Source organism: Triturus cristatus, chromosome 8 (assembly GCF_964204655.1).
Source record: "Triturus cristatus chromosome 8, aTriCri1.1, whole genome shotgun sequence".
In the NCBI taxonomy this organism is placed as follows: Eukaryota; Metazoa; Chordata; class Amphibia; order Caudata; family Salamandridae; genus Triturus; species Triturus cristatus.
The window spans coordinates 970,468,336-970,495,876 of NC_140591.1; the positions used below are offsets into that span (position 1 = coordinate 970,468,336).

Consider the following 27,541-nt stretch of genomic DNA (forward strand, 5'->3'; position numbering starts at 1 on the left):
AGAACATTTACTGATGCAAAGAACTGAGGGCAAGTAGCCTCATTGCATGTTTTATGTTGTATGCTGTGTGTCCAGAGACAGTAGGGAAAAATACAACATTACTCTTTCTAGGGCCATTTATTCGTCCCGATGAAAGTCTGGGACTTTTTGTGCCCAATAAGTAAAGGCTGAAAGATATAAATACTAGAAAATGTGTTAACATTATGCCCCACTTCTGTGTGGACGGCCACAATTACAGGGAAACCTGGGCATTCATTAGGTATGCTAAAATTTCAATAGAGCCCAGCTAACAAAATAATATCTAAATGTGCTTTCCGGAACATGGACCCATCCTAGTGTATAGGGACCTTGATAAAGCAATAGACTGGGTGAAGATCTTTTACAAAACCTAAATAATTGATCTGTGGATTGCACTTCATTGTTCTTTTCTTTAATTCCAATGATTAACCATTTTGGCTATTTCTGCAGGGTTATCCTCAAATCTTTTGCTTCTTCCTCCTATTTTTTCCTGACCTGTCTTTGTTGGTTTTAGGACTGTGGGCAATGTACCACTGCTATTCACTGCTAAAGTACATATGCTCTCTGTGAAATTTGTATTATGGATTGGTGTTTCCATGATTGGCATATTTGATTCACTGGTAAGCCGCTAGTAAAGTGCACTGTGTGTGCCCAGGGCCTGTAAATCAAATGCTGCTAGTGGACTTGCAGCACTGGTTGTACCACTCACAAAAGCAGCCCTTCAAAGGTAACTCAGACCTTCCACTGCAGTGTCTCTGTGCAGTCTAGTACTGCCATGTCGACCTGGCAATGGCACCCACTTGCCAGGCCTTAACCTTCCATTTTCTTCCATATCAATCACCCCTAAGGTAGGCCCAAGTTACCCCAGGCCCAAGTTACCCCTGTGGGCAGGCTGCAGTGTATGTGAAAGTTAGGACATGCCCTGATGTGTGTGACATGTCTTGGTAGTGAATTACAGTGCATTTTGTTTTTCACTACTGAAAGGCTATCTGTCCCATAGAATAGAATGGGAGATTATTGATAACATCTTATAAATATAACTTCCCATTGGAACCAAATAGGAAGATAACGTTTAGTATGCCTGAACTCAGAATGTTAAAATGCATCTTTTAGTTTGGGTGATTTTTACATTCTGTGTTTGAAAATACTACTTTTAGAAAGTAGGTATTTTCTTGCTTAGCCATCCAGTGTGCCTCTGCTAGGATGTGTATTGACTGGCTTTGGAGTGACAGGGGCTGGGGATGTGCAGTGGCTCCAGAGAGTCTGGATGAGTCAGGGCTGGGCTGAATAGACTTGGGCTGCATTCAGAGTAGTGGGAGGAGTTTTCACTAGCACTTGAATAGGCCCGGTCAGCATTTAGAGTGGTGGGAGGAGATTTCCCTTGCACCTGAATAGGCCCTGTCTGCCTTGGACAATGCTGTCTCCGCCTCCTGCTGGGAAGCTGGGCCAGAGAAGAAAGAACTGGTTTGGACTAAGCACAGACACTCTCTGCCTGAGAGGACAAAGGAATTTGGAGTATAAGTATTGGGGCCCAGATCCCAGCACTTTAGAACTCTTTTGGAACCAAGAAGAAGAGCTGTAGAAGCTGTGAGGAGGGACTATCACTTTGCTGTGTACTTTGAAGTGTTGGCCTTCAGTGGCTGCTTCTGTCTTGGGCAATGAAAGGACTGAACAGAACATTCAGCAAATTCCTTTTTTGTGCGTTTCTCCAAGGGCTTGAGGTAGAGCTTGCCCCCTGTTCAAGAAGTCTCAGGAACAGCAAAGACTTCAAGTTCTTCTGCCATCAGCAATTGGGACTGTGTGTTTTGTGCTGCAACAGAAGAAAATGCAACCCGACGCCGTCTACGACGCCGCTGCCGACTCCGTGTACTGAAGGCACCACAGAGGGCACCGCCGCACTTTGCACCGCAACCCTGGTCTCACCGACGCCACCACCTGATGCCGCCACCGAGCCGCTGCTTGCAACGCAACCTGTGGGCACCGCACTCAGCACTGCCTCGCTTCACGCCGTCGCCCTGGTATCCCCGACGACGAGGCTCCACACTGACATCAATGCCGCTGCTTGCACCGTGGACTGAGGGCATTGCTCATAAGTTACCAGAGGCACCGTCCTCCACCTGCACCGCAGCCTTGGCTCACCGACACCGGCGCCATCGACTTCAGTTCGTCAGCCGGCGATGGCACCTCAGCAACAACGACACCGCTGCATGCACCGTGACCTGCCATCACCGCAACGAGCACCGCATCACTTTGCACCGCAGCCCTGGTTTCACCGATGCCACTGGGCTACCGTCACCGAGCTGCTGCCTGCACCGCAACCTGCGGGCATCGCACACTGCACCACTGCAATTCGCACCACAGCCCGACGCCTGCCGACGCTGGCACTCCCGACTTCAACCACAAGGAGTTCGATCTGCAACGCGTGTGACTTCAAGGGCCCAACGACTCCGGAACCGGCGCCTGCAGACGCTGGCCCTTCGGGGCTCATCGAGACGTCGCCTATGCCCTACATTTCTAAAGGTACTGTTTTGCGGGTCTTCCCGACACTGTGGCTGGCTTGCGATGCCACGGTCAGCCAGAACTGTTTGGATTTGTTGTTCACGATGTCGTGATAGCCCCAGATGGAGCTATCAACTTCAAGGAACTGTGTTTCAACTCTATTTTGATTACTGAAGATTTGTGAGAACTGTATGGTGGATTTCTTTTTATCATTTTTGGTCTTGATTTGGATATATAAAAATATTGGCTAGTTTTCTAAACTTGTGTGGTGTCCTTTTGTAGTGTCTTCACTGTATTACTGTTATGTGCAAATGCTTTACACACTGCCTCTAAGATAAGCCTGACTGCTCGTGCCAAGCTACCAAGGGGGTGAGCAGGGGTTATTTTAGGAGTGTAACTCCCTTATCCTGACTAGAAGGAAGGGTCCCTACTTGGACAAAGGTGCAAACACTTGCTAACTCGAGAACCCCATTTCTAACAATACCTTGTTGTGATAAGTGTTTGTTTACATTCTGATATTCTCTCTCTGCTCCCTGGCCATTTAACAGCTGCTGATGGCCAGTATTAGGTGTTTCGACTGCCCTTTCTTCTTCAACTGTCACCTTCTCCTCATTACACTCAACATGCATTTTCAAATTTTCTTCAGGGTTATAGTCAAAATAGAGATGTTATTCTTGCCCTTACTCAATCAGCCACTTTCAGAAACTGAAGGACTAAATCTGGTGGGCATAACTGCCTGTGACATAGAATAATTCCCAACTGCAAGACTGAGAAATAGTGCTGTGTTTCTGTACCGCTGATTTGGACCTGACATCTGTGATCTGAAGTGAATTTCTAGCTCTTGTGCCATAATCACTTCAATTGGTGGCATCAATTCTCACAAATGCTTTTTCATTTGGTCCAGTAACCACAGCATAAGTACTCTTCAAAGAGGGACCACCACAAACGTGCTGCTGCGTGTAAGGCAATACTGACCAGCCTTCCTCTGCCATTTCCACCACATTCACCCATGCTACTACTGCAGGCTACTCATCATTCAGGTCTGTACAATGAAATGTACATGCAGAAAGTGCTTCAATTTAGTTGGATCACTGGCTAGCATATCTGTCTGCTTCTAAACAATTGCAAGTTAATCAGGTCAATGTCATTACAAGTGGCTAGGATTAATCCAAACATCGCATCCATCACTTTTTGTGCTTTCTGTTTTCTCTGTCACTAACAGCCATTTTAGGAATCACCCCTCCTAGCCTTTGCAACAAAACTAACATTTCTACCCATGCTGCTACTAAGTGGGCCCATTTATTTAGATACACTGGCAAGTCTGCCGACCAACTACATTATGCTGCATTGTGTGCATGCCCTAGTTACATAGTGGCATTCCTCGTCCATCTCTCAGCCCCTGTTCCCAGCTCTTCTACCCTTGTCACGCTTAGACTGTGAGTAAGAGCTTTCACTAGCACAAAGCTAAACTCAGAAGTTGAATGGTACTGGTAATGCAGGTAAAGTTGAGATTCTTATGTGGGAATTACTGTGTGGCAAGCATAATATCTTTCCTAGTTCAAAACAGGACAAACATTATCATCCAAGGTAGTTGTGTGTGACTGAAGCAATACATTCTGCATGCATTTGTAGTTCATTAATGAACAAGAAAGCAATTAATCTTACAGGGCATGAAGAACAACTCTATTACCCATCTCCAGACCACAGCAGTATGATGTCTCCTGCGAGTAACTGTGAACTGCATCAGTAGTTATAGCATCTGTGTTATTTTCACATTAGTACATTTTCTTAACAAAAACATAACTAATTGGCGGACAACATCTAGGCCATCTAGACAGATGATGACTTTTAACAATTACTGCTATTCTGCCTAATTGCCCCCTCACCACATTCTTCAATATCAGACATTAGAATCATAAGTTTTGTAAGTTTAAATGTGTTACTTATTGAGAATAGGAAAACAACTGCTTGAATTTGGAATAGCCGATTCAAGTCCAGTTACAGAAGCCAGTCAGACAAAAGAACCTTAATGTCAGTAGTTTACTTACATTTTGAACCAAGTGACAAATTCATTTTTAGAAGGGCTGCATGAATTCATCTCCGCAAACTCTGGAAAACTCTATTGAGAGATGTATGGAAAAGAAGCTGCTTTCTAACTGCCTGTAGGTTGAATAATTTCTATCCAGCCTTCACTGGTTACCTGGTAATCAGATAGTGAAGTTCCTTAAGAGTGACTGTCCATGGCCTCATGGCTACATCTGGGGTCTTTAATAGGGCAGATAATCTCCTGTAGCTCAGATGCATGCTTCCTTCATTGACAAATGCCTTTCTTCCGTTTACCACACATCCAAAGTTCTGCTCAATGACGTTCTTCATTTTATAATTTGATAGGCTCAGCAGAACGTGCACAAAGCCCCGAATTGAGACCTCATAATACCTCTGGGCAGACCCTAAGGAAGAGGTTGCAGGCAGAGAACATGCAGTAACCATTAGCCACCTACACAATTCTGATGGAGTCTCAGAGTACTCAAGGTCCATAGTAAGGAGAGGAAAGGAAATACGAAGGTGAGGTGCTAAGAAGCCTGTAAAGTGTCTTGCAACCCTGGAAGACCTTTCTTTGACTCAGCAATGCTGCTCACTGACAGACCCTTGAGGCGTACACTCATGCTTGCTTCACTGGTTTTGAATCTACAGATAAAGTATGCGAAACTTTTCTTCCTGGTTCGGTCTACTTACACAACAAGAGAGGTATATTTACCAGCCTTCTTCACAGGTGTTTGGCCTACGGGCAAGGCGAGGGGGCATGCCCCCAGCTCTTTGCTCATTTTGTGTCTACAGATAAGGCAAAGGAAGGCCCTGCATCATCTTCTGTTATGATCCTCTGCAACATAAAGTTAGCCCTCATTGGGCTCTCCAGATTTTATCTGTGCCTTCCTAAAATTCTTCTGAAAATCCCTTTATTTTGTAATAAAATTAAGGTGGTGTTCAATAAGTAATATACATTTTTATTAAAAAAACAAGAACATTTTCTGCACTTATATTACTGAGCCTGATTAAAGTCTGTCAAGACTCAGCGAGCTACTGGCGCCAGCAGGACTTAATCTGGTGTCTGTATCTGATGAGATTAATAGGATCCAGAAAGAGACAGTCTGTGTCAGAGAGAACGGATCGAGGAATAAAGCGAAAATTAACAACAGGTCACAAGCTTCCTTAAACACAAGTTAAAACAAAGCGGAAAAATCATTAGTAACATTTTCAAGTTATTGATCAAGGAGACTGAGAATAACGTCACCAGGGAAGAAGAAGGATCAATGTAAGGAAAACATGAACTAAACCTACTATTCTATTTTTTGTTTCTTCAAAACATGCACACTAAAGAGTCTGCAAGGAATTATAGCAAAAGAAAACAGCTAGATGGAATGAACACATAGCTTGTAAATACACCTCACATATCAAAATGCTTTAAACAAACCTGCTCGACAAAACGGATATTAATGCAGAACCCGAGGGAAAAGCGAACATGAGCAGAACCGACGGGGACCTTTAAACTCATCAGACTGATGCGATTTGCAGGACCGTCGGAACTGCAGTGTTCCTGGTGAAATGTTGAATGATGATCAGGTGGGGGAGTCTGTGCCTTGGAGGATACCACACAGGAACACCTGCTGAGATGGCTCAAGGAAAACCAGGGGGGCAAAGAAAGAGGGCATGAATTGTGAACTTTGGCTGCCCCCCTACAAGACAGACCTATATATGGATGTCTGACACTCTAGTTGAGTGACGTTTTGCACCTCATCCCGCCCCCTCATTTGTCATTCTTGTTAGCGCACTTCGTCTAACCGTGGAATCTACGTTTAGTAGAGTGACCCGGTCTCTTCTAAGCAGCCAATCCACTGACTGTCTGATAACTGCAGCAGTGACAGAGAGGACTGCCCTTTGGTGTGAAATTTAGGGGCGGCTCCTCCATTGTGGCGGAGGAGTGTTGCCCCACTGCTGAAAGGCAGCAAAATAAAAATAAAATTATAACAAAACTATTTTATTGTGCTTTTATTTTTCACTTCCTTCCAGTCTGCCGAGTCTAGAGCAGGGCCATGTTGCAGCATCAGCAGCAGAGGGAGGAGTGGTATGCACTGAAAGTGCACATGTCGGTTTGGCTGGCCTTCTTAGGACGGCCAAACTGACATGCGCACTTGGATATCTCCAGGCTGTTCCTTGGAGACATCAGCGGGGCTCATGAGCACAGGCTCCCAGTCCCTACTGGTCCGCTCCGCCTAATCCCAACACTTCTCTCATACTGGGTAATTGCAGCGTTGGGATTGCGTGGGGAGTCTGGGAGCCTGTGCTCATGGGGATTGCAGTGCCGGGAGCAGAGGAGCAGCAAGACATGGCACAGCACGGGAGCAGAAGATCACCGAGGGGGTCAGCCGGCAGCGAAAGATAAGTGTACATTTAAAAAAATAAAATGTTTCCCTGCGTCGTATATGAAGCAGCCGCCACTGGTGAAAGTCATTCGATTTTGCAAACTTGAAAACATAGGGATGAGTGGTGGCGGATTTTTAAGGGCTCACCATGTACCCCAACAACCAATACGCCATACTGGACTAGACAAAGGCTTTTATCTTTAAATGTTTTCGAATTGCGTATGAAAATGATATTGACTTTGAACTCGGTGCCAATTACAGACAAGAAAAAATAAATTTCATCTGGGACTAATCTTCCCAACACTAGAAAACAGGCTAATGAAATCGGTTGCATTGAAAGTGTATCCAGTTTCTAGGAACATTGATTCAAACCACATTTTGGAAGAAATCTCCAATCGGAGTTTCCATCGGACCTACTGAGCTTTCCTTGAGCGGGTGAGTATGCAAAGGGACAGAACTGGGAAGAAATGTGGACCAGCTTAAATGCCCTGCCTGCGCCCCTCAATAAAGTAAAAGGAGACAACTTCCTGCGAACAAGACATTTGCCTGCTGTGTCCTGTACGTCTCTGCTGCACATCTGAAAGAGGCACTCAAAGGCGGAAATTGATACACAGGCAGAAGGAGAGAAAGTCATGATGATAAGAGAGTGGTAGAGAAAAACGAGACACAGAGTCAGGTAAGGGGAGTAAGAGACACCTAACTCTTTATCCCGAGCGCCGAGGAAACAGGAGTTACCGGCTCCACCCGGATTATGAGATCTGCCACAGCTCCAGGCACCGCGAGTATTTCCCCCATAGGCTTTCCTCACCTCAGAAGCAGTCGGTGGGTGAAGTACTAAACAAGGCTAGAATTGGTGCAGGAACACAAACTCCTGCATCTTAGTCTTCAAAATCCCATACTGGGAAATATTTCTGTAAAGCACTGAACCACGAAACGAAATGAACTACAGTCATCACATATATCCCAAAACGTACCGAACATGGACTGAGATTAGCAAGGCACATTATACACAGAAAGAAACAAGCATTGGCATAGCCAATAGGTCTTGCCTTTGGGACCTTATAAGTGTTTAGCCATTTAACAGTTGATGTTGTTGCACCAAGGATATTGTGCTGCATAACTAAATACTTATAAGGTCCCAAAAGTGAGACCTATTGGCTATGCCAATGCTTGTTTAGTAATTTTGTAGTGGGAGAGTGCCCCTTGTTGCACTTTTCTGGGTCATATAAAAAGCATGGTTTATAGTTTTAAGGGCAAAAAATTCTGATGCAGTGTGTGTCCAATGTAGGTCCAGGAGGGCTGGATTCAAGTCCATTTTCAGGATATAGATTTACGTACACTTAATTTGAATGGAACATAATGTACACTGAATATGAATGGTGCATATGTACATAATGAGTGGATATTCTGAAACTCTGCCCTGAATCGGACTTCATAGACCTATATTGAACTTGCGTTCTGTAGTGGTTCCTCAGCACAGCAGAATAAGGGCTGGTGGCAGATATTCCAAATTTCACACAACTCGCTTCCTGTAACCACTCTCATGACATGGACACTGGTCTGCCTTTCAGATGTTGGTTAAACCATCCTGTTTTGATCACTGCCGCCGGATCAACACTTTGTTGGTGCCTGAATTTCTGCAGATGTTAGCAGTGCTATATAAGTGGCTCAATGATGTCATCATCATCGCACACAGACTACACCACTCCTCCTTCACGCAATGTCATAGCATGTAGAGTGCGAGTTGGCGCTATGTTAAAGCGCGATAAACAGAACTAAATAAATAAAGGACACCTTCAAAGCCACAGCCCTTGCCCCCTGACCCCTCCCAGAAGCGCACATACACGCACGTCATAAAAATAAATGTAAACAAATAAAACCAGTGTAGGCACAGGGAGATTAAGTGATTTTGCGCAGGATCACAGGATGTTGAGCCGGCAGCAAAATAAGGGCTGGTGGCAGATAAACCACATTTCACGCAAAATGCTTCCTGTAACCACTCTCATGACATGGACACTGGTCTGCCTTTCAGATGTTGGTTAAAGCTATCCTGTTTTGATCACTGCTTTCGGATCAACACTTTGTTGGTGCCTAGATGTCTGCAGATGTTAGAAGTGCTATATAAGTGGCTTGATGATGTCATCATCATCGCGCACAGACTACACCACTCCTCTTTCTCGCAATGTCATAGCATGTAGAGTGCGAGTTGGCGCTAGGTTAAAGCACGATAAACTGAAATAAATAAGTAAAGGACACCTTCAAAGCCGCAGCCCTCGCCCCCTGACCCCTCCCAGAAGCGCACATACACACATGTTATAAAAATAAATGTAAACAAATAAAACCAGGTAAGCACGGGGAGATAAATGGATTTTGCGCAGGATCACAGGATGTTGAGCCGGCAGCAGAGTAAGGGCGGGCGGCAGATATTCCACATTTCACGCAAAACGCTTTCTGTAACCACTCTCATGACATGGACACTGGTCTGCCTTTCAGATGTTGGTTAAAACCATCCTGTTTTGATCACTGCTACCGGATCAACACTTTGTTGGTGCCTAGATGTCTGCAGATGTTAGAAGTGCTATATAAGTGGCTTGATGATGTCATCATCATAGCGCACAGACTACACCACTCCTCTTTCACGCAATGTCATAGCATGTAGAGTGTGAGTTGGCACTATTTTAAAGCGTGATAAACGGAAATCAATAAATAAAGGACACCTTCAAAGCCACAGCCCTCACCCTCCTGACCCCTCCCAAAAGCGCACATACGTGCACGTTATAAAAATAAATGTAAACAAATAAAACCAGTGTAGGCACAGGGAGATTAAGTGATTTTGCGCAGGATCATAGGATGTTGAGCCGGCAAGAAAGTGAAAGCGACCGTGAGACAGGAAAATGTAAACAAGCACGCGCGGCCACGATAATTAGAAACAGATGGCCTCTGCGTGCAGCTGCTCGCACCCGCAAGGTGGATGCCGCCACACGCACGAGTGTTATAAAAGTGCAGACCGATTCCAAAAGGTCATCTACTAGGGCAGCGCATGTGTGCTGCGCTAGGCTCGACCTAAAAAATAAAACAACCCAGGCAGGACTTGGACCATGGCCAGGATGAGCGACAGAAGAGGGGGAGGGGGGTGTTGGGAGAAAATGTTGTTGTAACTATCTCGAACAACACTGTAATTTAGATCAAACTAAAAATGCCAAAACAATCTTATGTTAAAAAGGGACTCAAGATGTAGATTCTGAACCGTAGAACAATAACCATGTCATAGTAACAAACGTCGATGAGCTGATTTATTGTCCAAAGAGTGAAAATCGTACCTTCCGAAAACTTATTTTACAGCTAATTATGCAAAAGTATCAAGAACGCATTTAAGTTGTATAACTTATTTCCCCTCTCCTGTGGTCTTACTTTGTTAGCCCCGTGCTTCAAACACTATCAGTGTATTTGCACTATGACTGTAATAAATAATGCCTTGAGGTGATAAATGTGTCAGCAAAGACTTTAGGACAGCCAGGGAGCCTCGAGGGCACAAATTGACAAATCACAACGTATTGCTTTCACACAGAATTTTGCACCGTACTTATTTATTTATTTGTTTTGTGACTCAAGTGCTTTTGGAAGACTCTACTTTTCAGCCCTCGCAAGCTGCAGATCATTGGTTTCGTCCTACAAGTCTTCTACCAGAATATTGGATGATGTTCAACGTGGGAGGAGCCCACCTGTGCGTTTCGGTGAGGGGTGTGAGGGTTAGATGGGAAGTCCGGGGGGCCCATGCATTTTTGGAAGGTGGTTGGTTCTAGTGGTCTAGGAATGCGAGGTAATCATCTCTAATTTTCTGATATCGTTTGAATGGTGACAGATTAAGCTGACACCTTGGCCTTGGCTTTATTGTAGCAATCCTTTACAGGTCATCGGGGTTAGCTAAGCTCTAGAGGCCTAGCTACAGTTTGGTAGCACCATATAGCACAACTGCCACATTTATCCATACAGTTTGGCACAACCAGGAGTCTTACTGCAATAGCTTTAAAACAGAAAACTGTTTTTTGTAATGCAATTATTGCCATGTTACATGTAAACGTCAAAAAGAAGAAATGTGCACAATGGCAGTCTTGGGTCTTTTTGGATTTCAGACCAATTAGATAATTATCTCGTACTCGAGGTAACCGGCGTGCGGGGGCAGTGAGAGAAGAGACTTGGCGTTGTTGCTTACGTTGGGGACACAAATAACCTGAAACCGTACGGAAATTTCTACACCCTCATGAGAGAAAATTGTATACACCCACGCTAGAGGATCGATGTGGGTGGGAATTAACACCACACGTTAACGATACTTAATTCAGCAAATTCAGCCTTGAAAAAGTTGCATGTACATAGAACAAAAAGCGACGAAACACGTGTTGGCTTTGGGCTTTCGACCAGTCACATGACTGACTGACCAAAAGAAAACTTCATAAGAATTAAAGACTGAAGAACTTAAAGAAACCTGCTGTGTACTGCAGATTCTTGCTCTTTTTCTACACTGTTACAATTGTGACTCACTCACTGAAGCTTGATAATTTACGTGTGCTAGGGATTGGTTCATAAGATAATTATTGAGTGCACTGGAGTAGGAAGACGTAGGATTTCACGAGAACGGCAGTCACTACTGTGATCGTCAGATAGGTTCAAAATGCTACACACGTGAGGTGTGATTCTGGAGCATCTGGAAATACTGCAGGTTTTACAGCAATGAACACCTCTTCCTAATGTGTCAGGAAAAGGAATCATCACCTTTTAAGTTCCCAAGGAAAGACTCACCAACGCTGCTCCACAGTTTGATCAAATCAGATGCCACGAAGGTAGACAACTAGATTTGCGATATAGTGATAAAACTGGCACCACTGTCAGAATGCAACTTGTGCAAAGATAGGCCCTCTAGGCCGTGGTTTAATGATAGTCTAAAGTAGGGGGAAAAAATGTGCAAAAAGGCAGAAAGGAACTGGCACAAAGAATAAAAAATGGAAGATAAAGTCAAATAAAAAGGGGCCCTTAAGAAATATCAGGCATTGGTAAAAGTAACAAAAAGGGAATACTATGAAGGCAGGATTGTGGAAGCTGATAATAAAGCAAGATCATTTTTTAAAATAGTAAAAGATTTCCCAGAATCAGTAGCCTGTCTAAGTAGTATGAAACTCTCAGCTGAATGGTGTGAACAACTGGCTGTGTTCTACCACAGTAAAATTCAGGCAGTACAAATTATCCTGAAAGTGACAGAGACACTTGATGCTTGTCTAAACACTACAACAACTGCACCAAAAATTTGTCCTGTTCATCACTCTCCATTAATTTCCTCTTTATGGACTATACTAGTTCAGCTATTATAAACCTGAAGTGGTGCTCACCTTCGAACCCCTGTCCCCCCTTTCTTTTAGTTCTGGGGATGCATGCCATCAATCTGGTAGGTAATACACTGATGAATGATTCCTTGTCAACAGTCTTAGTTCCTTCAACTTGGAAACAGGCAAAAGGTTTACCTCTTCTTAAAAAACATCTACTGCTGACTCCAATGTTCCAGGGAATTTTAGGCCCATCTCTTTGCTGCCAGCTCTGTCTTAAGCATTGGAAACATTTGTGAATTGGCAGCTACCGGGCTACTTAGAACCCAATGAGTTACTTCACCCCAACCAGTCTGGCTTTAGGCCGAAGTTTAGTACAGAGATGGCCCTTCTATAAGTTATGTTATGTCATGTTATCAAAGCTTTTAAAGCACGCTTATACCCAAGGGTGTCCTGGTGCTGAGCACTGTCTAACCGGTTTCCATGGGTGCAGAGGGTTATTCAGAGAACTGCCACGGTTTTAACCCCTTCCTGAAGGAAAGGAGCTCAGTGGAGTTCCTGAGCTGCACTGGTAGGTTGTTTCAAGCTTTTGCGGCACCGACTATGAAACTGCTGCCGCCCCAATTAGCTTTTTTCACTCACTGAACGATCACTTGTTTTCCTACCGAGGAGCGCATCATTCTTCCAGGGACATACCATTTAATGCGACTTTTCAGATATTCTGGACAAGTGCCCATCAAGGACTTAAAAACCGTGCAAAGCTACTTAAATTGTGCACGCTGTTTAACTGGAAGCCAGTGCAGGTGTCGAAGTCCGTTTCTAACTAAGACAAACCTTGGCGTGCCCGTTAGCAGCCTGGCAGCCGCCTTTTGTGGAAGCTGTAGTCTGTTCAATTGCTTCTTTTGAATGTTTAAGTACAGACCGTTGCAATAGTCCAGCCGTGACAAAATGATGGCTGAGGCTGCAGTCCTAAAGCTGTCCTCTGGTAGGAAGAATTTTATTTTTCTCGGGATTCTGAGGAGGAAAAAGCACGTAGAGACCACCCCGCTGATCTGATCGCCAAAGGTAAGTTTATTATCCATAATCACCCCCAGATTCTTGGCTTTCACAGATGGTCCTAGAGGCTTATCCATTTCGACTGGCCACATATCTGGCATCCAGAGGTTAGGGTTGTTCCCAAAAATAATAACCTCTGTTTTGCCAGCATTAAGTTTCAGGCAGTTTGCAGACATCCATTCAGTTATTGTTTTCATACAATCATGGCATTTTGAGGCCGTTTCGGATTCCTTGCCACGCTGTAAGGACAACACAATTTGTGCGTTGTCCACATAGGATGTGACTTGCAGCCCGAATGATCTTATTAGGGCTGCCAGCGGGCTGACATATATGTTAAAAAGCGTGGGACTAAGGGAGGACCCTTGTCGCACCCCACAAGGAGGGGGATAGGCTTCGACCTATCCCTCCCCAAGTCCACCGTTTGCGTTCTATCGGTCAAGAAAGATTTCAGGAGGTTCCAGGCCTTATCCTGTACCCCCGCCATCGACAAACGGTCCATCAGAATTTCATGATGGACTGCGTCGAAGGCCGCTGACAAATCCAGCATAATCAGGATCGCTACGCCTCCCTGGTCCACAGCCTCTCGTACCGCCTCTGTGGCTTTGATCAAAGCTAGCTCCGTGCTGTGTCCTGTACGGAAGCCATATGGCGTTGGATCAAGCACATTGTTGCTCTGAAGGAATGTGCTCAGTTGCACATTAATAGCCTTCTCCATCAGTTTTGCCAGCACAGGGAGTCATGAGATGGGTCTATAGTTCTTAGGATCACTAGGATCCAGGTTTTTTTTATCAACGGAAGTATACAGACTGATTTTCAGGATTTTGGGTACCAGCCTGACTCCATGATGACATTAAACAGTGGCATAAGGATGGAGGCAATAACATCTGGGGAGCTGTTAATCACCAATACTGGACAAGGGTCTAGTGGGGACCCAAATCGGGTCACCATCAGAAGTGTCTGAATACTCTGAATGCTTGTGGGAGGGCTGTACTGATCCTGCTAGACTTATCAGCAGCATTTGATGCGGTGCCCTATCCTTTATTGTGCTTACAGGCTATCGGGGTGCGCCACTGAAGTGTCTGAAGAACTTTTTAGATAATAGGGGCCAGGAAGTGTAGCTGCCTCCATATTACTCAGGCTCAAGAATAGTCACAGTAGGAGTTCCGCAGGGCTCAGCCCATAGCCCGATGATGTTCAATATATAAATGATACCGCTGGCCTCCTTGGTGGCTAATTTTGGGGTCAAGATAATCTTCTACGCTGATGATATTCAGCTTTTATTTTCATTAATCAGAGGTGGGAGACAGTATCTCTTGCGCAAGATCTGTTATGATGGGAGTGCCACAAGGCTCCATTTTGAGTCCTACACTCTTTAATCTGTACATGACTCCATTGGCCCCGGTGATCAGACAATATGGATTTGATGTCATATCGTATGCCGACGACACTCAAATCCTGATTACACTGGGTCCTGATCCTATTGAAATTAAGGCACGTTTTAAAAACATAGGTGGATGAAAAGTAACCACCTCAAATTGAACGGCACTAAATCAGTAGTTATGCTCTTTGGAAAAGCGCCTGAACATTGGTCACCTGACTGGTGGCCATCCGATCTGGGCACCTGCCCAACTCCCAAAGAGGTGGTCCGCAATCTAGGTTTCTACATGGACAATCAACTGTCCATGAAAACCCAAATAAATCATATCAATCAGCACATGCTTTGGAATAATGCGTACTATGCGGAAAGTTTTCAAATGGATTCCCATCGATGCAAGAAAACCATTGAATCAGGGACTAATTATAAATCGAATGGACTATGGTAATGCTCTTCTGCTCTCCATAAATGAAAACCCATTAAAGAAGCTTCAGATTTTACAGAATACTGCAGCCAGATTGGTCCTGAATCTTCCGTACAGAACATCTTCTGCTCCATGTCTGAAAGCCCTACACTGCCTGCCGGTGAAAAAGTGAATTCTCTTCACAGTCCTCTGCCTAACGCATAAATATCTGTATGGAAAAGGCCCAGAATACTGGACTAAAAAGCTGCATTGGTATAAGCCTCAGAGGACACTTAGGTCCAGCACTGTTTCACTGCTCACTCCTTTCAGAATATACACAGCAAGACAAGGTGGCAGATCTTTCTCGTATCTCGCGCCGTCATCCTGGAACAGAATGCCCATATACTTACGCTCCATCCCTGTCCACAGCTGTTTTCGGAAGAATTTGAAGTCATGGCTGATTGACCAGTAAGATCTCTTCCTCTTGTTCAGGGCCGTCTGCAAGCGCCATGAGACTCTTTGAGTGATGTGCTGCACTATACAAATGCCCCTGACTTGACTTGAAGCTATTACCCCAGGTTCCATGAAACCACGATTAACGCAGGTATTCAATGGATGCGCTTGAACCAACTAAAGTGAAATGCAGATAAGATGGAGGTTCTCTGTTCTGGGTGAAATTTCTCCTTAGATTGGCATATTCATTGGCCGCCAGAGGGAGCTTCCCCTCCAATTCTGCAAGATGAAGTGGTTAAAAACTTGGGGGTCAGGGTTGACAAGCAGTTGGCCTTTCAAAAACAAATAAATACGATAGTAGGAATGTGTTTGACCTTTTTCGCACAGCCCAACAATTCTTGCACTTTATTTCCATTCCAGACAGGAAAACGGTGATTCAGTCCTTGGTAATGGCTAGGATGGATTATGCAAATGCACTCTACTCAGGTCTCCCGCATTACCTAGTTAAAAAGCTGCAGGTAATACAAAATGCTGAGGCTTGCTTAAAGCTCAATCTTCTGATGAGGTCGAATTTCGTTCACAATCTTGCTTCTAATTTTCAGGGCGCTGCATCAAACAGACCCAAGATACCTATCCACTAGCATACAACGATATTGCCCAAATAGGAATTTGCATTCCTCTAATAGTTACCAGTCTGCACTTCCTAGATTGTACTTTTCTAAAACTGGTGGCAGTTCTTTGGCCCCTTTGCCTAGAATAAACTCCCTTGTCACCTTCGACAAGCTGACTATGAGTATCAGTTTAAATTAAAAAGAAATGAAAAACTTGGCTTTTCTCTCAAAAGGCAGCCTTAACCTATTACTGTGACTAGTGCAAGGACACTCTTCTGAGTAGCTATGTGTGGTATAAATCTGGGATCATTCATTGATACATTCAATGTCTTCCTCATATTCTTAAGTATTGGTAGCCCTAAGCCAGAGATTTACTCACACTGTTTTTTTATGCATTTGTTTCAGGTTATACATTTTTAAAGTGTTTTAGTCACTTGAATAATATGGCATATGCCATATAGAGACTGGTACAGTACGCGGCAAGCTGTTCTTCGCTGTTGAGTTAATCAGCATCTGCCTCAAGGTATTCCTATGAAGACTGTGAGGTTGCAGCCCTCCCAGATGTTTTAGATAACAAATGATTTATAAATAATCCCACTTATAGTCCTAGTATGTAAATGTATTACATGTTGTTAACCTGAAAATCTGGCATGGCTCCTATCAAGTGGGACCACCCTGATCGACCTCTATTGTCATTTTTACCCTTCGACAACTAGCACCACTGAATAGGAATAGATGGATGTTTACTGAGATACCAGAGGCAGGCCAATTGTTATCCCACTCAAAATAAAATCATCATATCAGTTCATCCTAGTTTCCAAAGCCACAAAAAAATCAAGTGATTAATACATTCTATTAAATTTCAGAATTTCCACACTCTACAGAGTCAGACATTATAGCTCACTCTGAAACATAATGGCATTTTACTGACAAAACCTCTGCATCTTTTGTGCTTTTAAATTTGCCCCTAGCCCTGCCAGACTCCCACCCCCATTAAGCTTCAACCTTTTTCTCCCCCGCATATCACACAATCATGCCATGTATATCCCGGTGCTAGACAAAATCGTTATTTGCTCTTATGAGCAGGCTTTAGATCAATTAACACAGATAAAATTCTTCCAACTTGTATTAACTCTATGGGTTGACACACTATCGAATTGTATATATCATTGATGGACACTGTTGAGAGAAGCTGATGAGCTGCAGATGGAGAGTTTCTGCCTAGTGTCAAGCCGCGGATTGCCAGAGGACTTTATTTCTGCTACACTACTTAAGCACTCTGAAATGAGGCTTTGATTGGACGTTTCAGTGGTAGGCCAAGGGCATAACCAATTGTGTTGTGGCGTACATAACTACCGTTGAAAAGGTACATCATGGTGAAGTTTTCTGGAGCTGTGTACAACTGTGAGGCCGATGGACATGTAAGTATCCAGGTAGGCATCACTGAGCCACAGGGGAGTTGGGTGTGTGGAAAATCTGCACAGATAGTCACGGAGATGATGAAATAATTATGTGGGGAATGTTGAAGGTTTGATGTGCCATAGTCCCTGTCTGCCAGTGAAGTCAAATCTCTGAGAGGAAGAGATTTGTCCTGTTATTCTGATTATCAAATGCCGCCCAGTAGAGCTGATTGGCCTACCTTTTTCCTAGTAATGCGATTCAAGGTAGGGTGCAAGGCCATCTCCAAATACAGGCAACAGACCAATGCGTGGGGTGTCACTTGATGGGGGTAGACTTAATTGTTAACCTCAGCTTGAGATCTACTGTCTGAAGCTATGCTCAGAGTTCAATGCTACCCTGTAAATCAGTCTTAGTGAGTTAATTTCATATGTTGAGGGTATGGCTATTCTGTGAGTTGTGTGTTACATTATAAATCTGACCACATCTTCCTATCCTGGTTGTACCCAGTCTAATATTATGTTAGGTTTATTTTTATCATGTGCTTTGCGTGATCTGGAAGTTATTCTATTATGAGTCAGTCAAGTGTGTTTTATTCTGGGGCATTTTTCACCTAATTATGGATTTTCCACTTTTGCCACTTAATCCATTGTCTGCGGCATAATCTGCAGATTTTACCAAAAATGTTGTTCCTAGCTAAAACCGACTGAAAGTTACTAAAACATGGTGACTCATTTTCCTGGGCACTGGAAAGCCCTTCACAAAGGTTGACCGGTCATCTTTCAGTTGCTTATTGCTGTATTTAGGTTTTAAATTGATACTAATTAGGTGAAATCTCTTCAGAGACAATGTTAACGTGTACAAATGTCAAAATCATGAAGTAATACTGTCACAAAATGTTTATTATTTGACTTTTCTTACTACATAATTTAGTCAATCCTGCAGCATTATTTGGTCCTCCTCTGCCACAAAATTTAGTGGCTTTGCACTTAATTTAATAAAATTGATTTGTTTTAAAGTGAAAATAACAAAATGAATCTGAAGCCTCTTGGCTCAGTCATAGCAGGATCATTTGTAGGTGTATTGGTTCCGATAGATTTAAACGATTTTTATTAGCATTACATCTAGGTTAGAAAATAAGCAAATCTAAATAATTTATTCTATCTCCAAATCTAAACATTCATTTTGAATAGGGTCTGTACATACTTTGCGCATGGAAAAAAATTGAGGGGGACATTAAATATTGACCCTGGTAGAGTGAATCCCTTTTGTTTATTTGCTTGTTTGTATTATAATGTGCCACAATGCCAGAGACCCCAACTTCTCAGTGCAGAACAAAAATAAGAACAAAATACAAAAAATCTGTGCACAACAAACTACCGAAAACATAACATAAATCAGAACAAGATTGAACACACTAATTGCATGGAACCTAGAACAGGGTCAACAAAGCTAAGTAACATGCTATAACAGTTTCTAAAAAAAAGCAGTGATACAACAGGGTCCAAACTGCTGCAAAAGGTTAGGCCTTATTATCAATGTGTGTTACAGTACATGCTGCTTTAGCCTCTTTTTGAAATGTTCCCATTTTGTGTCCATTATAAGTCCTACCGGTAGAGCATTCCACATTTTAAAATAAATAAACATACTAATCCAATCTGAAAATAAAGTGCTTCTAGATTCTAGAAGAATTGACCATCTAGTAAAAAAGATTTACAGCCTCATGCATCAACCCAAAATCCAGTCGGTAAAATACCGATTCGGTAATAGCTCCCGGTATTAAGTAAAAAATACCCAATCCCAATGCATCAACCCAAAAGCAGAAATCGCTATTTAAGGAATCCTTAAATAGCGATTCTTTAAATAGGGATTCCTTAAATACCGATTCCTTAAATAGCGATTGCATTTAAGGAATCCCAAAGTGAGATTCCTTAAATGCAATGCATCAAAGTTAAAAAATTAGCGATTTCGCTAATAGGGGGAGCAAATTACCATGAAGATGAACTGCATGGTAATTTGCAAAAACTTTGAAAAATGCACTTTAGTGCATTTTTCAAAGTTTCATGTTGCGCACACACATGCCCTTAGAGCATGTGTGTGTGCAACATATGTGCACATATCATTTTCAGGGGTGCAACAGGGTGTCCTTTTGACACCCTGGCACCCTTGAAAGTGCTCCCGCTATTAGCGATTCGGTAATACCGAATCGCTAATACAGAATGGCTTTACTTTCATTCCTATGGGCCTCCAAGCCCATAGGAATGAATGGGTAGGTATTCCTTATTACCGATTCGGTATTACCGATTCGGTAATAAGGAATATTAAGGAATCGCTATTTGAATAGCGATTCCTACATGCATAGCCTTTTGCTATTCCTTATTAGCGATTCCTTATTTTTCGCTAATAAGGAATCGCAAATGGCATTGTTGATGCATAGGCCTCATGGTTACCAAGTGATTTGAGGCAGAAACTGTACACGCCCAGGTCTAATGTTTGCCTATCTTTGCTCCTGTGCATATCTTAAGGTCGATGGGAGATAAACATGGCTGCTACTTTGGCCAAACTATCAATTCAATTTTTTTTTACTTTATAATGCTGATGAGGTGGTAAGAAGTGACCACCAGTGTTAACAAGACAATCGCCAAAGATACTTACGAGAGCACTCAAATCCATTGCCGCGGTAGCCCTGTTTACATTTGCACTTGAAGGATCCCTGAGTATTGAGGCAGTCCGCATGGAGGCTGCACTTGTGCGTGTTCATTGTACATTCATTTATATCTGCAAAAAGATAAAGAGTATTGTGAAATTATTTGAAATGATATCTTGAATATTTTGCCTTTCTTTTGATCTTGTTAGCCTAGTCATGAGTGTTTTTTCCATCCAGAAAACACTATCAGTTATAAAGCGTATCTTAAGTTCTCTTATGAGAAACAAACACACTCCTGAGACCTGGTCACACAACTGTGACACAAGGCCTTCCCTTTACTTGTCTAGTTTAAATATGCATGTTGTGGTCTCATTATAGCAAATCATGAGCCGTATCTCCAGCATCCAGTCGAGGTCAAAGCCTAACAGACAACGCAGCTTTCTGGTTTGCTAACACCATCTTGGGGACCTTTAGGAAAGCTTCCCTAGGAATGCATTCTACCCATTGCTTACCATTGGCTTTGTGGTTCGTACTCACATTTGCTTGCTTTCTATTTGCTGGCTTTATTTGTTCTAGGCTTTTGAGGTTGACTTTGTCCCTTTTGTGGCTCATACCCAATTTACTATATCTTTCCACCAGTGTTCGATTTCTGTAAACAGGCCTGTAAATCTTTGTTCATCTTTTATTGCATTTGCTGTGCATTCAAAGAAATGCAATCACATGTCAGGCTCTTTCTTCCAGGCAGCTTGGTATTTACATTTCTTTCTCTGACTTCAAAATGAGAGGATTTATGTGACAATCATGCTGACTACTTGGAGAAAGGCTGTACGATATTATTTTTTTTCTAGCATGTACCAAAATGTAAATGTCTGTAAATGAACTGTGCAGATATTTCAGGACCTAAAATAAGGAAGGTACATATCAAGCACATTTTTGGTAATTCTGAAGTGTGGTAAAAACAAATATTTTAATACTATCAAAACAAATCAATATACTAGGTGTTGACATTTCCACACATTATCGCTTATGCTCTGAATACTTTTATCAGTAAAACTGTATGTCTGTGCAAATGTGATGGTCATTTCAAATGAAGATGTGTTGTCTGTAATGGCAGAGCGCGACCACACCTTGCATACTCCACTTTACCCCTCTCCACTCTACTGTGCATCAATACTCACACAAGTGCACTCTACTCTGCACCACTCCACACTATGCCACTCCACACTGCGTCACTGCTCTCTACTCTGCACCATTTCACTCTGTGCAACTTCACTCTATGTCTTTCTACTCTACTCTGCACCACTGCACTCTATGCCAATGCACTCTATTCTGCATCACTCCACTTAACACCAGTGCACTATATGCCAATCCACTCTATACTACTCTAATCTACTCTGCACCACTTCACTCTACACCACTCTACTCTATGCCACTGCACTCTGACCCTACACTCTACCCTGCACTTCTCCACTCTACTGTGCACGCCTCCACTCTGTGCCACTTTGTTCTGAAATTATCTACTCTACTGCACTCAGCACCACTCCACTCTACTCTACACCACTGCACTCTATCCCACTACAATCTACGCTGTACCACTAGAGTCTATGCCACTCTACTATACTGTGCACCATGCTACTCTACACCACTGCACTCTACTCTAACCACTGCACTCTATGCCAATGCACTCTGTACCACTTTACTCAAAATCAATGCGCTTTACTCTGCTGCACTCTGTGAAAATCTGTTCTGCACCATTGCACTCTACGCCATTATACTCTACTCTGCAACAATCTACGCCACTGCTTTCAACACCATTATACTCTATGTCACTCCACTCTATGGCACTCTGTTCTACTCTCCACCACTGTACTATTTGCCACTTCTCTCCATGCCACTCTACTCAGCACCACTCCACGCTATGCCACAGCACTCTATGCCAATGCTCTCTACGCCATTCTACTATTTACCACTGCACTCTATGACAGTCTACTCTGCAACACTGCACTCTCTTCCACTGAACTCTATGCCACTGCAATATACGCCACTGCATGCACTCCACACCCCTGCTCTCTATGCCACTGCACTCTACACCACTCTACTCTCCATCACTCTGCTCGGCATCACACCGCTCTACCTGCACCAGTCTGCTCTGCATCACTCTACGGTACTCTACTCGGCAACACTGCACTCTTTGCCACTTAACTCTATGCCACTCTACTCTGCACCAGTGCAATCTATGCCACTGTGCTCTACTCTGCTCTACACCACTCTACTACATTCTACGTCAATGCACTCTACACCACTACACTCTAGGCCACCATACCCTGCAGCACTTCACTCTATGCTATTACACTTTATGCCAATCCCCTTTTAGCTGCTCTAATCTACTCTGCACCACTGTACTCTACAACATTCTACTGTATGCCACTGCACTCTATACCACTTCACTCTACACCACTACAATCTACCCTGTGGCACTCCACTCCACTCCACTCTACACCCCTCTACTCTATGGCACTCTTTTCTATGCCTCTGCACTCTACACCATTGCACTGTACACCACTTTACTCAAAACCAATACACTCTACGTCATAGCACTCAATGCAAATCTACTCTGCACCACTGCACTGTACCCCATTTTACTGCACCTCGTGTTACTGCACTCTGCACCACTGCACACTATGCCACTGCACTCTACACCATTGCACTCTATGTCATTGAGCTCTATGCCACTCTATTCTACTCTGCAAAACTGTTCTCTGCACTACTACTCTCTATGATACTTTACTATGCACCATTCTACACTATGACACTGCACTCTGCATCAATGCAGTCTACACCACTCTACTCTACAGTGCACTATCTGCCACTGAACTGTCTGCCATTCTACTCTGTGCCACTCTACTCTGCGCAGCTGCATTCTATGCCTCTGCACTCTATTCTACGCCACTCTACGCCAGTACATTCTATGCCCTGCACTTTATGCCACTGCACTCTATTCTAATGCACTCTACTCTGTTCCACTCCACACTATGCCAGAGCACTCTACGCCACTACTCTATACCACTGCACTCTACCCTGCACCACTCTACTCTATGCCACTTCACTCCATGCCGAACCACTTTACGCCATTCTAATCTAATGTGCGCCACTGCACTCTATGCCACTTCACTCTATGCCGCTCTACTCTACTCTGCACCACTCTACTGCATGCATATACACTCTATCCCTCTCTACTATGCACCACTGCACTCTTCGCCACTGCACTCTACACCAATCCAGTCTAGGCCACTCCACTTTACTCTGTACCACTCCACTCTATGCCACTTTACCCTGCAACACTCCACTCTACACCAATGCACTCTACTCTGTACCACTCCACTCTGCACCAGTGCACTCTAGGCCACTACTCTATGTCACTGGACTCTACCCTGTATCACTCCACTCTACCCTGCACCACTCCACTGAACGCCACGTCACTATACTGTGACAAATCTACTCTACGCCACTACACACTATTCTGCGCCACTCTATTCCACTCTACTCTGCACCACTCTACTATGCTCCACTGGGCTCTACCCCACTCTACTCTAAACTACTGCACTCTATGCCACTGCACTGTAATCCACTTTACTCAAAACCAATGCACTCTACGCCAACAACTCTACGACACTGCATGCTACGCCACTCTACACCAGGCTTCTCCAACAAATAGCTTGTGAGCTACTAGTAGCTCTCCAGCTACCTGCAAGTAGCTCGCTTGTGTGCAGCCCAGCCTACTGAACTATTAACCTTTGCTTGGTTGACTTAATATATGTATCCCAAAATTGAAATGCATATATTTGAGACAGAAATTTGCCAAACTCATATGTTTAGCTGATGTTTGGAGGCAAATAGCTGGATTTCCAAAATATATTTAAAGCTGACATTTGAATAATAAATTAGGAGGCATTGGGGAGACGTTACTTAAATTATTACTTTGATGCTAGGGTCAGTGCAGCTTTGGCTGTCATGAATTATTCTGATGCTTTCCAAATTGATAAACCCATTTTCACATTACTGATGCCAATTGTGCCTGATGCACTGAGGCAATCACCGCTGGAAATATTGGAGGGTAAGGCCACTATGTAATCCTATCTGACGTGGTCACTGTTACCACACTAAAAATATTAGTAGCTTGATATGATTTTCATTGAAAATAAGCAGCTCATAATATAAAAAAAGGTTGGAAACTCCTGTTCTACACCATTGTGCTCTATGTCACTGCACTCTAAGCCACTCTATTCCACTCTGCCCCACTATTTTATGTCAGAGGGCAAATATTACCAACAATGCTCCGGGACCAGTACGGGTGCAATTTTTGCACCGAATCTGGCAAATATCTTTATGGACAACCTAGAGCATAAATTTGTCCTTAATGACGACAATGTATACCACTCCAAAATTACCTGTTGGAAAAGGTATATGGACGACATTTTTCTGATTTGGTCTGACACTATTTCTGAGTTTAATAATTTTGTTCTTTATTTGAATTCAGTTCAACCACACTTGAAGTTCACATCTACCATACATGATTCGTGCATTGCTTTTTTAGATCTAAACATCTCACATGATGATGGGAAACTGTACACTTCATTGCACAGGAAACCAACCGAGCGTAATACATTACTTGCTTATAACAGTCACCACTCTCGTGCCCTTAGAGATGGATTACCTCATGGACAATTTTTGCGAATACGTCGCAACTGCACCAAAAAAGATGACTATATGAGAGAGGCATACATTCTGAGAGACAAATTGTTATCTAGGGGTTACCCCAAAAAATTAGTGAAGAACTCTCTGAAAAGAGCTTGGTTTTGCCCAAGAGAGACACTACTCATTCCTAAAGTGAAAACTAAGGTAGACAAACTAATCTGTGTTACCACGTTTGGTATACATACGAATGCAATTCAGAAATTGGTCACAAAAAATTGGCACATTATTCAAAACATAGATTCTAGTATTGATGCACCGATGTTTGCCTTCAAAAAAGGCAAAAATATCAAGGATCATCTCGTCAGATCATCAATGGAGAGTCCATCCCAAAGTACGAGATCATTGGAATCAACCTGGGGTCTACCAGATGTAAAAGGCCACTATAAGTGTGGCAACTGTGTCGCCTGTGAATTTACAGCTAATACCAAAAAATTCTCTCATGGCAAAGTCGATCAGCAACTAGATTTTTTTGCAAATTGCAATACAAAAAATGTGGTATACTGTATACTGTGTCCTTGTGGGTTACCGTATATTGGACAAACCCAACAAATTGTTAAAGCACGAATAGGGCAGCATCGCAGTAGGATTAGGAATTCTGTCCTTAATGCCCCGCTTGTTAATCACTTTTTAGAGAAGGGCCATACGGCAAATGACATCCGCTGGCAAGTAATAGACAAAGTGATCGCTCCTAAAAGAGGTGGAGATCTATCGCAGATATTACAACGACTAGAGTGTCGATGGATTGAACGCACTAACTCCATAATGCAAGGATTGAATTCAGCTGAGGAATGGCGTGGGTTCATTACCACCCTCACCTAATAAGTGCTGTTTGTGCATTTAGTACGTCTCTCATTAACCTTTTTTCAGCATAGTTTTGATTGAAATTCCAAAGATGGTTTTTCGTAATCACATCCTGTTTCTATATGATTGCCCAAATCAGTAATTTGTAAACATAGGTTATGTGTAACCTGTAGGGTAAGAGATCTATTGATACATGGGTTCTATGTATAATCAAAGATATGCAATTTGAAATGACAAAAAAAGAAAATATTTTGCATAAAGGTACAATAACATAATTGTTGTGTATCGAAGAGTTAACCATTGTTTGATGAACATATCTTCTTTGAAAGGATATTTGAAATAAGCCTTCTTGTATTAAATGTCATGCGTTATTTTATTTTTAACTCAAAATGCATAAAATGGCTAGTAGCATATTCTCACGAAATTCAATAGAGATTTGGTGGTGGGCTTTTCATAAGATTTGTAGTTGTCCACTGTAAATCTTTTATGTTCTTCCACAAAAACGATTTAATGGATACCGATATGTGTTATATTTGGTTAACGAAACGAGAAACTTGTTATTGGTAACGATTGTATTATTCTCTGTTCTTAATTAATTGGTCAAGGAATCATGCTTGATGACCTAAGCCCCACAAGTCCCTCGATATAATACATCTGGTCACCCAGCAATGTATGGCGGAGTGTTGTTCTTACCTTACCTAATGGTCCTATACACGAATCGTTTACAACTTTATTGACAACCTTTGAAAAGACGTCTTTCACTCGGACCGATAGTAGACGCAGGTTACCAAGCAACGTGACGCGCTTTCCTTCACAGGCTTATTATCGTTGGGGACTTCGGATTGGCCATCCGTTAGCGAATCATGTTTAAATATTACTCTATCCCTACCAATCAATGCGATCGTACCTAGCAGACAGAACTCCGTTCGCCTGCTGCAGCACTTCACGGGATATTCATACACCCGGAAGCGAAGAAGAGAGGTAGGAAGAGCTATGTCGTTTTTAGTATAGGTTATCTCTGCAAATAATAGGTTATTTCCCAACCCCAGGAGCCGACTATATCTCCTTTTTACCCTTTGTTATAGTTGATTGGACTCTTGGATACTAAGCGACAGCTATTCAGCAGTTCGCGTTTGCAGCCTCCGTGTGTGATGTATGCTATTAGACCCTCACGCTGAGCACATTCAACAATAGACATACAAATAGTGGGCTACTGCCTCTTCGTGAGTCTCCTCTCACAGGGGTAAGTAAAAAGCATGAGCACCCTGATAATTATTTTTAGATAATGAGTTTGACATTAATAGTTTCTCCTTGTTCTCACGCAGCACCCGGCTGGGTACCTGTGAGTATTTTATTTCACATTGAGCACGGTGTCACTGAACACTAAAACGTTATATTCCTTCCAAGACGACCAGGTAGATAGACTTAATATCAATGCTCCTCTAATAAATCCCCCTCTTCTGAGATAAAGGATCCATTTCTTGACAAGCATTTTCCTTATTATTCTTTTTTGTAGGTGTCCCTATATTAGACTGTCCTGACGAGACCCTTTAATTGGAATAGGGTCGAAACGCCGTTGACGTGAAAGGCAAATCATTCCATCGACACTCAGAATGTTTGAGTGTTGTTAATTGGATTTATCAATTGTTTATGATTGCCTTCGTAATGAAAAATTGAAACCTTTTTTGTATGTTGCACTTTATGTTATTTGTTTGTTTAGGTTAATTATTTTCACTGGGACACTATTTGTAAATCATATGAATATTGTCAATCTGTATTGTGAATT

At 42.9% G+C, this 27,541-nt stretch overlaps 1 protein-coding gene across 1 annotated transcript in view; it reads right to left on the reverse strand.

The window, feature by feature from the left end:
* Positions 1 to 27,541, reverse strand: part of EGFL6 (EGF like domain multiple 6) — a 439,195-nt gene that overhangs the window by 157,434 nt on the left and 254,220 nt on the right. Inside the window, exon 7 of the mRNA XM_085622499.1 lies at positions 20,208 to 20,330. Coding sequence (XP_085478625.1) covers positions 20,208 to 20,330 — 123 coding nt within the window. The remainder of the gene's footprint in view (positions 1 to 20,207; positions 20,331 to 27,541) is intronic.